This window comes from Vombatus ursinus, unplaced genomic scaffold (genome assembly GCF_900497805.2).
Source record: "Vombatus ursinus unplaced genomic scaffold, bare-nosed wombat genome assembly UNPS02013175.1, whole genome shotgun sequence".
Lineage (NCBI taxonomy): Eukaryota > Metazoa > Chordata > Mammalia > Diprotodontia > Vombatidae > Vombatus > Vombatus ursinus.
Genome location: NW_020952953.1, coordinates 14790 through 26009, shown reverse-complemented (window position 1 = coordinate 26009; position 11220 = coordinate 14790). Strand labels below are relative to the sequence as shown.

General features: G+C 45.9%; 1 protein-coding gene across 2 annotated transcripts; it reads left to right on the top strand.

Annotated features, from left to right (window-relative positions):
- The first annotated feature begins 293 nt into the window (after positions 1–293).
- LOC114040453 (5'-AMP-activated protein kinase subunit gamma-1) lies at positions 294–9721 on the top strand. 2 transcript variants are annotated; one of them, XM_027858565.1, is made up of 12 exons: positions 294–372; positions 4132–4180; positions 6691–6800; positions 6969–7050; positions 7186–7244; positions 7483–7528; positions 7633–7687; positions 7870–7996; positions 8138–8303; positions 8436–8473; positions 8763–8909; positions 9068–9721. In XM_027858565.1, exons 1-12 carry the CDS (start codon positions 364–366, stop codon positions 9170–9172), a joined length of 993 nt encoding a protein of 330 aa, XP_027714366.1. In that variant the 5' UTR covers positions 294–363; the 3' UTR covers positions 9173–9721. The 2 variants fall into 2 exon arrangements, with proteins under 2 accessions (XP_027714366.1, XP_027714367.1); XM_027858566.1 differs by lacking the exon at positions 4132–4180 and having other exon boundaries at positions 307–372.
- The last annotated feature ends 1499 nt before the right edge of the window (positions 9722–11220 follow it).

Genomic DNA, 11220 nt, shown 5'->3' with positions numbered 1-11220 from the left:
CGATCATTATGAACTGTACATAATTTATGTTGTGAGAGGCAAAGGGCAAGTTTTGGATTTTGCTTCTTCCAAGTTTGTTTTTAAAGGACAAATAAAAAAAAAAGCATTTTAAATACAAGTGGCCTGGAGTCGCTCGGTAGCGCCGCCACCAGCGGCCTGGGGGCCCGGACGCAGCCGGGAGGGGAGGGGGAAAGGCAACGCCCCTTCTGCCGCTCGCAGGCGACTGGTCGCTACCGGAAGGGCGGAGGCCGCGCGTCCTTGCGTGACGCGGCGGAAGTTAGGTGTTGGTGCTGGAAGTGACGAAAGGGGCGGATCCGGAAAGAAGTGGCCCGGAGGGCACGAAAGGAACTGGCGTGGAGCGGGATGGAGACGGTGAGCGGGAGGGGGTTCCGAGCTGATGGGGTCGGCGGCGAGAGCCTCCGGTCCGGGGCCAGCCGGGACCCCACTGCCGGGCTGAGGAAGGAAAGGGAGGGGGCCAGGGACATCAGGTCTCCTGCCTGGGCTGGACCTTATCGGTGACCCCTGTCCCTCACAGAGCCCGGCTGCCCTTACGCTGAGGTCTCCTTGGGTCCCAACTAGCTTTAGGAAGCTGGGTGGTAGCCTGGATCTGCTCTCCTGAAGGCGAGTCTCCTCCCTTTCCTAGGCCCTGGGCCCGTTCCAGGCTGGGGCAGCCCTAGGTGCTAGGGAGCCTAGGGCGCGGGGCGCTTGTGCCAGCCCATCGTTGGGGAGCGTTGCCGTTGCGGTGGTCCTTCTTCCAGGGATCGCCCCACTCATTTCACGTTAGCTGTTATCCCTCACTACCCCTCCCTCTAAAAAAAAAATGGTTTTCTTTGCTAAGAGGAAAATTGGGACCTCCAAAAAATGATACAGGAACGATCAACATTGTAGATTTGGGAAGTGCTCTCGACTGGACTGGGAGCCAGGAGAACTGGGTTCAAATAACAACTCTGCCATCAATGAACTGACCTTGGGCAAGTTACTTCATCTTTCTAGGCGCAGTTGGACCCAACGATCTACAAAATCCCTAAGGACTGTGATGGAAACAGTAAAGAGCTCATGTACTAAGAGCTAAATTGTCCTCAGTCAGATCACTGAGTAAAATTGTGTGTACTCTGAAAGAGCCCAACTTTCCAGTTTAAGGAAATAGCTAAGAAGGATTTGGCCAGCATGGGAGAAATGCCCTTGGAAGACATCCTGGGAAGAACCATGGCTATTGGATAACCTTCTATTTGCCTTATCCTCACTCTGGGAAGTTCTTATAAATTAATTACAGGGTTTTGCACGTAGTAGGCACTCAGTAACTATTTGACGTTTTGTGCTTGAAGTTCTAGATATGTTCTCCTAAGTGACACTTTGTATCTCATGAGTGACTTTTTGTATCAAATAAGATAATATATGTAAAGGGCTCTGCAAACTAAAGTGCTATACAAACCTAGCTGTAATTATCTTTGTCTAGGTTTGCCTCTAAATGTATCTGTGACCAGATCTATACATTTGTATAGATTGTGTGCATTTGTGTTTGTTCAAATCCAGCTTTCCAGTCCTTGTGTGCAAATGTCTATTTGTGTCAAATCATCTGTGCCCCTTTATTACTCCCTTAAGTTTACATGGCAACTTTGTTCCCAGGCACATTCATAAGTACCCTACTATTTCAGTTCATTCCATACCACCTCTGGGAGGTAGGAAGGAGCAGAAATTTGTGAGGAGCAGATAATACAAGTGGAAAAATCGCCGTAAAGATGATAAGGTCATGTAGCCATATGTATGTTTGTGTGTATTCTGTCTTTGTCATTCTTTATCTTAGTGCAGCTCTCTGACCATCTATGTCATTGTGTACATCACCATCATAATCTTTTACAGTAATTCAAATAATCTGTGATTCCATCCATATAAATATTCTCCCCACCAATAAAGATTTTAGCTTTTCTACAGCTTGGATGGATTTATAAGTTTCTGTGTCAAAAAAAAAATCATCACTTGGTAACCATCGTTTTGGTGATGATTTTCTCTGAATTTAGCTGGGCTAATCACTGAGCCTGTAGTCTAAGCCATTCTGGCTTGGTATAGGACTTGTCATTGTACTCTAGTATCTGATGCAAAACTGAAAATTACCTCCATATGTAGTGAGGCGTCAGAGTGGGAAGCTTAGTGGAAGATCAACAACAAATATTTATTGAGTACCTGCCATATGCCTAGGTTCTTAAATTCCTGCTTTCATGGAGGTTACATTCTGGTTTGGGAGATAAGATATTTGTGTATGAAAAAATTACCACAATATAAGGTAGTATATAAATGCCAAAGTAGACAACTGCTCCAGTTCTTGATTTCTCTCTTCATATGAGCCAGTCTTTGATTCTTTGTTTTGTGTGGTCTTGTCTGTGTTTTGAATATATCTCCTGTGTACATGTATGTATCTATATTGCTCAGTAACCTTCACTTGCAGGTGACTAGATTTGTTCCATTGGCATTGCCAGAATGTCACATGTGGCTGACAGGTTGCCCTGTGCTGCTAATAGCAGCAATGGAGAGAGATTTCTGCTTCCTTTGGGGGTGGGGAGCTGCCCTTTCAGCTTGCCTTTGCCCTTTGTTCACCGGCCAGCAGAAGGACCTCAGTCAAGACCTTTAGCCTCAGATTTTTGCAAAAGCTTGTGGGGCAGAAGTGTAGTTTTTGGAACCATTCTCTGAGTATGTTGAGTTGGAGCTGCTAGTACAGATAAAAATCAGCATAACTCCTTTTGGGTAACATTGACATTTCCAGGTGTCCCAGATTTGGGGAGGTATAGAGATTTACCCAAGGTTTGGTTACTTTGAGCAAGGGGAGGAGGCAGGAACTATCCCTTTACCCTCTCTGTAGGACAAGAAAGCAGAGGCAGTTAGTGTTTCTCTTGTCTTTGGGAGGCTCTGGCTCATCAAGTGATGCTAAAGTGCAAGTCTGACCATGTCATTCTTCCCATTCAATAAACTCCTTTAGCTCCATATTTTCTTCTGGATCAGATATAAAATCTTCTCTTTGGCTTTTAAAGCCCCTCAAAACCTGGCCCATTCCTGCCTTGGAAGTTTTCTTATACCTTACTATCCTCCACATACTCTGAGATCTAATGACACTGATGTTGCTGTTCCTCAAATAAGATACTCCATCTCCCAACTCTGAGCATTTTCACTGTCTGCCTTCCGTGTGTGGAACGCTGTCCTTCCTTATCTTTACCTTCTGGCTTTTCTGCAAGAAGTCTTCCGTAATCTTAGTGCCTTCCCTCTGAGACTATCCCTTACTTATCCTGTATGTGTCTTGTTTGTACATAAGTGTTTGCCTGTTGTGAGGCTTAAATGAGATAATATTTGTAAAGTGCTTAGCACAGTGCCTGGCACATAGTAAAAAGTGTTTAATAAATATTTGTTCCCTTCCCTTTTTCCCCCATTAGACTGAACTCTGGGAACCAGGAACCATTTGTTACCTTTCTTTGTATCCCCAATGCTTAAAGAAGTGCCTGGCATGTAGTAGGCACTTAATAAATGCTTGTTGACTGATCAGCTGAACTGACAAAAGGGATTGGGTTGAGATTTCAAAAAAGCATATTAGCTACAGAACATGTTTTGTGTTTACCCTTCATTTATTCAACTAGTGGCTGCCAGTTTCTAGGGTACTCTCCTGCTGGCAGGGACCAAGTGGCATGGTCCTTATGCTCAAGATAGCACTTGAGGAAGGCAGTGAAATCCCACTGTCCTGTTTTTGGACCCTGATAGCAGATTCTTTGGGAGTTAAGTGTAAGTCCGTACTTTGGGCCACCTTCTCAGAAGCTTTTGGAGCCTAGCCTAGGCCGGGAATCATTAGTGTCAGGTTTTTTTTTTTTCTTTTTAGGCAGTTGGGGTTAAGTGATTTGCCCAGGGTCACACAGCTAGTAGGTGTCAAGTGTTTGGTTTGAGGCCGGATTTGAACTCGGGCCCTCCTGACTTCAGGACCGGTGCTCTATCCACTGTGCCACCTAGCTGCCCCCAGTAGTGTCAGTTTTGAAGCCTTTTTCTTTTATACTGCCTACCTTAATGTTGGAGGAGGAGTGGATTCCAGAGCTACAAGGAACATAGCTGGGTTAGTAGACCCAAAGCTAGGCTTAGTTCCTTTGTTTGTCCTTCCAGGTCACTATTCCAGAGAGTGGTATGGAAAAATGCACCCCAGCTCTGGAAGGTAATGTATTTCATCACCATGTACTCAAAAAAGGATGAGTGCTTCTGTGAAAAGCAGAGGCCAGACTATAATTTGTCTTCAGTTTCAGCAGGTTTTGTTTCTCTTTCATTGTACATGCTGGAGATATCATGGCAGAGCCAAAAGCCAGAGATATTAGGCCACTTCATAAGAATTGGAATCAATAGCTTATATAGAGAACAACAGGAATAAGTTTGGGGTTATAGTGGTGCTTATTGAGATTATCATAAGTGATGTAGATAATTAGTTGGGTTTTTTTTTTTCCCCAGGGTAGGGTTCTGAACTGTTGTCAGTGGGAGTACTATAGGCTGGAAGACCACATCCTGGAAGTCCCTGTTACCTATTAAATACCCCAGAGCCAGGAACCGCCAGCCTTTTATTACCCAGCATCTATAATTAGATCACCCTGAGGTGTACCTCCAAATCTGGGATGGCTTTGAAGACTTCTACAATTTCCCAGCATCTCAAGTCAGGAATAGAATGGATTAGGGATATAGTACTAAAATCTAAGACACAGAGTTTAGCAATCCTACAGTGTTCCCGAACTCTTTTATGAAAGAACCCTGAATTACCTTTACAACTGCATCTCCCAAAAGTCATGAAATGATCTTCTTCCATTTATTTATTTTAAAAAGAAGATTTGATTAATCACCTGTTATGTGCAGGCTATTGCCCTAGGAAGTTAAGACTCCAGGGAGATGACACAAACCTTGCCTGAAGGGGAGGGAGCAGGATCAGGACTGGACCTGTGATTTCACTGGTATAGGGAACCTCTTCCAGCTGAGGAGGCTCCATTTACCAATTCAATCAGTACCTTCTCTGCAACTTTTAGTATTAGAGAATTGCCTAGCCTACTGACAGGTTAAGGGACTTACCTGGGGTCACATAGCTGGTATGTGTCAGAAGTAGACTTGATCTCAGCTTCCAGGACAACCCTATATCCACTATGCCACACTGCCTCTCTAGAACTTATCATTTAAAGGGGTAGAAGGCAAGACATGTACGCAAATAACTATTATAATGAAGGAGTGGTCCAGGAAAAGTAGCATGTAAAATTTGAGGAAAGACCACTTTGACTGAATTGGGATAAGAGGGAAGGAACTGGTAGCTAAGTTGAGTTTTAAAGGAAGGGGGAGACTTTCAGCATTAGGAGATATCGAGTGGAGAATTAATTGGACTAAGGAGAACAATACAGGTTTGAAGAGGAGTGAGAAGGATGAGAAGAGGGGATAGAGGCTAGTCTAGTCTGGCTTGAAAGTAGAGTATAAGAAAATGAGTAGTATGAAATAGGACTAGGAAGGTAGGTTGGAGGTTGAAAGGTTATGGAAACCCTTGGGTGCCAGGGTATAAAGAGCTTTTAATTCGTTAAGCAGTGGGCAGCCATTGAAAACTATTGAAAAGATTGTTGACATTAGGAAGATTACTGGTGCAGCAGTGTGAAGAATGAATTAAGAGTGGAAAGTAGGAAAGCCAGTTGGGTGGCTCTAAATATGCCCCTCTTGACCATTCCTAGAACTCCTTGAAGCTACCGTGGACTTCCCAGACAGACCTTTATACTAGCCTCAGAGACTGTAGAGGCTCCATGGGGTTTGGAATAATGGCTGAGGATAAAGGATGGAGGCAGCTCTCTTCCTTATATTAAAAAAAACAAAACCAAACCACAGGGCACAGGATGGTATGAAGTAGGGCAGTGCAGGCTATGGATATTTCCTCAGTTTGACAAAGAATAAAAAGACTGAGCTGGAGATGGTGTCAGTGTTCACTGGATCCTGAACTTGCCCTCTCTCCCAAGGCCTCACTACTAATACAGACTGTTTGTGGATTTTTCTTACCCATCAAATGGACTTCCAGGATCCTCCAGCCAGCCTGACCTGGCCCTAGACTTATCCTCAGAATCTTAGAGGGCAGGAGGGGAACACAGGGAGCAGGAAGTCCCATCCAGCATGGCCTCTTACTGACATATGCCAACATGGTATTGAATTGGAATGGCATGGATGAGGCAGTCAGTCACATTCCCATCAAAAGCTTTCTGAAGCATCACACTACTCTTACAATGATTCTCCTATTCAAGATGAAGAGCAAGAGGGAATGAACAGAAGTTATGATGGGAAAACTTAGCTCTGACTTAGCTCAGACAAGAACCTTCCAGACAAGAACAGGCTATGGAGAGATTCTCCTTGGGAGAACTCTGAGTAGAGTATTCTCTACCTGACAGGAATTGGTAGAGTCCTACTGAAAGATGATGAAATGGTCTCTGTCTGGGGAAACTGAGAATAAGATGGATTCAGAAAGACCTTGTCTAGGTTTTGTGGGAGCAAGAAGAGCAAGGGGGGATGGGATAGCAAGGGCTTTGTGAAGAGCACCTTTAGTGTTTGGAAAGCTACAGCCCTCAAGTATGTGTTCTTCTTTGACAGAAAGGTGGGGGAGGGGGTGGGGGAGCAGGGGTCAGCAGCAGAATGAAGGGAGAACACTAGTCTCCTCATTCTCTGCAGAGACCCCAGAATCCAACAGTGCTGTCTATACCTGCTTCATGAAATCCCATCGATGCTATGATTTGATCCCCACGAGCTCCAAACTGGTTGTGTTTGATACCTCCCTGCAGGTGAGTGAGGCTTTTATCCTTACCCTTTCCCTGAGGCCTCTAGCTTTTTATATCCCTTCCAAAGCCATTTGTAGGGCTTCTCTTACCCTACTTTCCTCTTATGCCTCTTCTCCTCTAGTTTCTGTCCTAGTGACCCTTCCTTCTCTATTACTCATCCCCTGCCTGCAGGTAAAGAAAGCTTTCTTTGCCCTTGTCACAAATGGAGTTCGGGCAGCACCGTTATGGGACAGCAAGAAACAGAGCTTTGTGGGTAAGCAGGGGTCCACGGGAAGGATGATGTCATCATGCTAGGCATGGAGGGAAGTTGAGGGTAGCACTTGGGATTCCCTCATCTGAGGGCGGTGGGGAAGGCAGTACACTTGCTAAGTATCCATTTGGCTTCCAGGTATGCTGACCATCACTGACTTCATCAATATTTTACACCGTTACTACAAGTCAGCCTTGGTGAGGAACCCACAGCCCATTGATTCTGATGCCATAGTCAGGGACAACTGATTCCTCTTCAGTTTCTATCTCCAAGCCCTGCCACTGATTTTCCACAATGTCTTCTTTGTGGCCTCTGGTCTGCTTCCTCCATAGGTGCACAGTTCTGGTCCCCTGCTCCATCTCCCAGGGAACAGGCTATCAGGGGGCTAATGGAACAGAGTGATAAAAGCCCTGAACCATGTTATCTCTCTTCCAGGTACAGATCTATGAACTGGAAGAACATAAGATAGAAACCTGGAGAGGTTTGTAGTAGGGGGTCACAGGGAGACAATGGGCTGGAACGTTTCCTTAGGAAGCTGTTTTCTTTGGTGGCATTTTGTGTGTAAACCATCTCTTCTTCTCTCAGAGGTGTACCTTCAGGACTCCTTTAAACCTCTTGTCTGCATTTCTCCTAATGCCAGGTGAGATGCCACCCACTTTTTTAGAATGGAAAAGTATCATCATCATCAAAGGGAACCTGGAGAGGGTGGGGGGAGTAGTGACCCCATACATACATGCCTTGTGGGTGGTCTGACCTTGCTCACTGCCCCCAAACCCTCTATAACCTTCATCTAGAGCTAATCATTACTATTTCCTTCTACAGCCTTTTTGATGCTGTTTCCTCACTGATCCGAAATAAGATCCATAGACTGCCAGTCATTGACCCTGATTCCGGCAACACTTTGTATATCCTCACCCACAAACGTATCCTCAAGTTCCTCAAGCTCTTTGTAAGTACTATTTCTCTTCCTCTCTGACTTCTCCCATCCCCACATATACTGCACTGAAGCCTAGCTGGACTGGGTTAGGGAGTTGGTGTCTGAGGGCTGTTTGAAGGACCTGGCTGTCTGGTTGATTGGTCTCCCTACCAGATTGCAGAGTTTCCTAAACCGGATTTCATGTCTAAGTCTTTGGAGGAGCTCCAGATAGGCACTTATGCCAACATTGCTTTAGTGCGTACCACCACACCTGTCTACGTTGCATTGGGCATCTTTGTTCAGCACCGGGTCTCTGCCTTGCCTGTGGTAGATGAGAAAGGTAAGGAATTGGGGAGGGAGAAAAGAAGGGGTAGAGAGAAGTCTGTGTCCCCAGGGGTGTTCTGTGGGCAGTGGCAGGGGTTCCGGTGCTGGATTCCAAGCCCTTCTGATTGAGATGCCCCTATTTTCACAGGTCGTGTGGTGGACATCTACTCCAAGTTTGATGTTATTGTGAGTGACTTCAGAGGACCAGGTGGTAGGAAAAAAGGAAGGAAGGATTGGGGAATGTGGGAAGGAAAAGGAGGTAATTCTTCTTTGTAGGTTCAGGGGCTTTTGTAACACTTACTGGCCTCCACATGTTGATGTGAGAAAAGAGCTAAATCCTTTACTGGCTGAGTGTGGACTGAGAGATGACCCAGTTCTCTTGAGCTCTCCATTTCTGGTGGGATGGAGTGGGATGGAATTGGGGTTTGGGGAATTGGAAATCATGCTTTTTGGGCTCTTTGCCTCATTTTCCCAGAACTTGGCTGCAGAAAAAACCTATAACAACTTGGATATATCCGTGACAAAAGCACTGCAGCATCGGTCCCACTATTTTGAGGGTGTACTCAAGTGCTACCAGCATGAAACTCTGGAGACAATTATTAATAGGCTGGTGGAAGCTGAGGTAGGGAAGGAGAATCAAAAGACTTGGGAATGAGGGAAAAGCCATGACTACTTGGAATGAAGAGGGAGGCTTGGAAATAGGGAATGGGATCATGAAAGTTACTTCACTGAGCTTAGCTTGAAAGCTCCTTTTCTTTCTCCCTTGCCATTCTGTGCCAGGTTCACCGGCTGGTGGTTGTGGAAGAAAACAATGTGGTAAAGGGCATCGTGTCACTGTCTGATATACTGCAGGCCCTGGTGCTCACAGGGGGAGAGAAGCCCTGAGCTGAGTTGGGAGGAATGCGTAGAATGCACCATACCTGTGATCAGTTGGATGGGATACTAGAGGCTCTGATGCCCTTTATGAAGCTCACCCACTCACCCTACCTTACAGACAGGGTATAAAGGGGTAGGAAAACATAGAAACCCACACACTTCAAAAGAGTAACCTGTAGCCCAGGCATCAACCATCTGCACCGATCCCCTGTTTGAACTAAGGGCTGTGTGTCCCTCATCCTAGGTAATTCTGATCTCTAAGAGATCCCCAGTCCTCTCAGCAAATACCCTGCTCCTGTGTCCTGAGATAATGTACCATGAACCTCTAAAAATGTTTTTATTCTTCCTGATACAAAAGGAGTTAGGGGGTGGGAGGGAGACAGTGCCATTTCCTCCTATAATGATGTTGGTGGGGGAGTATATCCTTTGGATTCTTGCTCTCTTTTCCCCTGCTGTGCTTCCCATGTCTTGGGGAGTTGGAAAGGGAAGTTCAGGATGGCTAGTTCAGATTTATTTTTCATAGTGATTCTAATTAAAATGACAAGGATGCCCATATCCTACAGTATCGTGTTTTCTTTGGGGCGATGACCTTGACCTCCGTACTTGTGGGTCCACACACCTCCGTCTCCTAGAACAGGCTCATTACACTCCACATCTCTCCTTTACCCAAACCTCGTCCTTCCATGTTCCCAGCCTCCTGTCCCTCTGCTGTGACTGGGAGCCGAAGTTAATCCCTTGTAAGTACACTATCTCCAGAGAGGAGGTAGGGCCCTTTTCCCCTACAGACAGAAGTTAGTGCCCAGCCCCCTCCCAACATCACCACCCCATACACCTCCCTGCTGTGAATGTTCCAGAGAACCCCCTCCCCCCCAAGTGGTGCTGGGAAGGCAGGACTGGGCTTAAATTCTGCTGAACTTGCACAGTGTGTGAGCTTGCAAATCCCTTTTGTTGCCTCTGCTGCTTTTCCTAAAAGCTGGGAATGGTTTGGGTGGCAGGGTGGGGAGAGCAACAGTTCCAGAGGTAACACATTTAATCCTCACTTGCCTGAGTACTGACATGCAGACAGAAGCCATCAAATGGCACCTCAAACAGTGAGTTAGGGAGTCCTGGGGTGGGGGCTCTGGAGGGGAAGTGGGAGGACAGGAGGGTCAAATGCTAGCCTACCTCTCAATCTTGCCTTGCATTTTCCCTACTTAACAGTTTCAGAACAACTCATTTTCCATTCTTCACTTCTTATTCTTCCCTATGCTACTTCCCCAAAGTTGAGGTTTCTTAAAGTTAGGGAGGCTGTTGGAGAAAAGGCATGGGCTTCAGGGCATGCCTTTGTGGGGGAGGGGTACAAGTCCTAGGATACTCCCTAGATAAAGAGGTGCTACTGTGATGAGCCACCACCATGCTACATAGGCCTACACAGCACATTCCTGATCTTGAGGGAGGTTTCTGAGTGATTAGATGAGTTAGGGAGTATGCACATTCCATGGGGTAGTGGGGGAGAGTTTGGAGAAGAAACTTTAAAAGACCCAGTATTATGGTAGGATAAGAGACAGAGGCACTTCCACCTTTGCTTAGTTATTACAATCACTGGTGCTAGGTAAGTACCTGGGCTCAGGGCAGGAATGGGGTGGGGAGAAGAGGAGGCAGATAAGTAATGTTATTGAAGTCCTTTCTCTAAGGAATAATGATGAGGACGTGAACATTTGGAATTAGGATCTTGAATTTTCTCTATCTGCCTCAGTGGAAGTGGGCATTTAAAGGGAGATTTAAAAAAGGGTAGAGAATGCCTCCTATTGATCCATTCTCTACCTACCTGGTAACAACCACTGCTGACCCTCTCCCCACCCCCATATACTCACATCCTTTTTCCTACCAGGGGAAGTGCAGGGATTCCTTGCTATCTACCACTACCACCTCTGAACCCTAAGTGACCTCTTTGGTTAAGGGGTCAATTTGGAAGTCCCATCCATTTTCCTCCACTATTATTCCCTCCTTTCTTTGAAGAGGGTCAGTGGTAAGGGAGAAATGTTACCTGTGCTTCCCCAGGAACTACATCCTTCCCT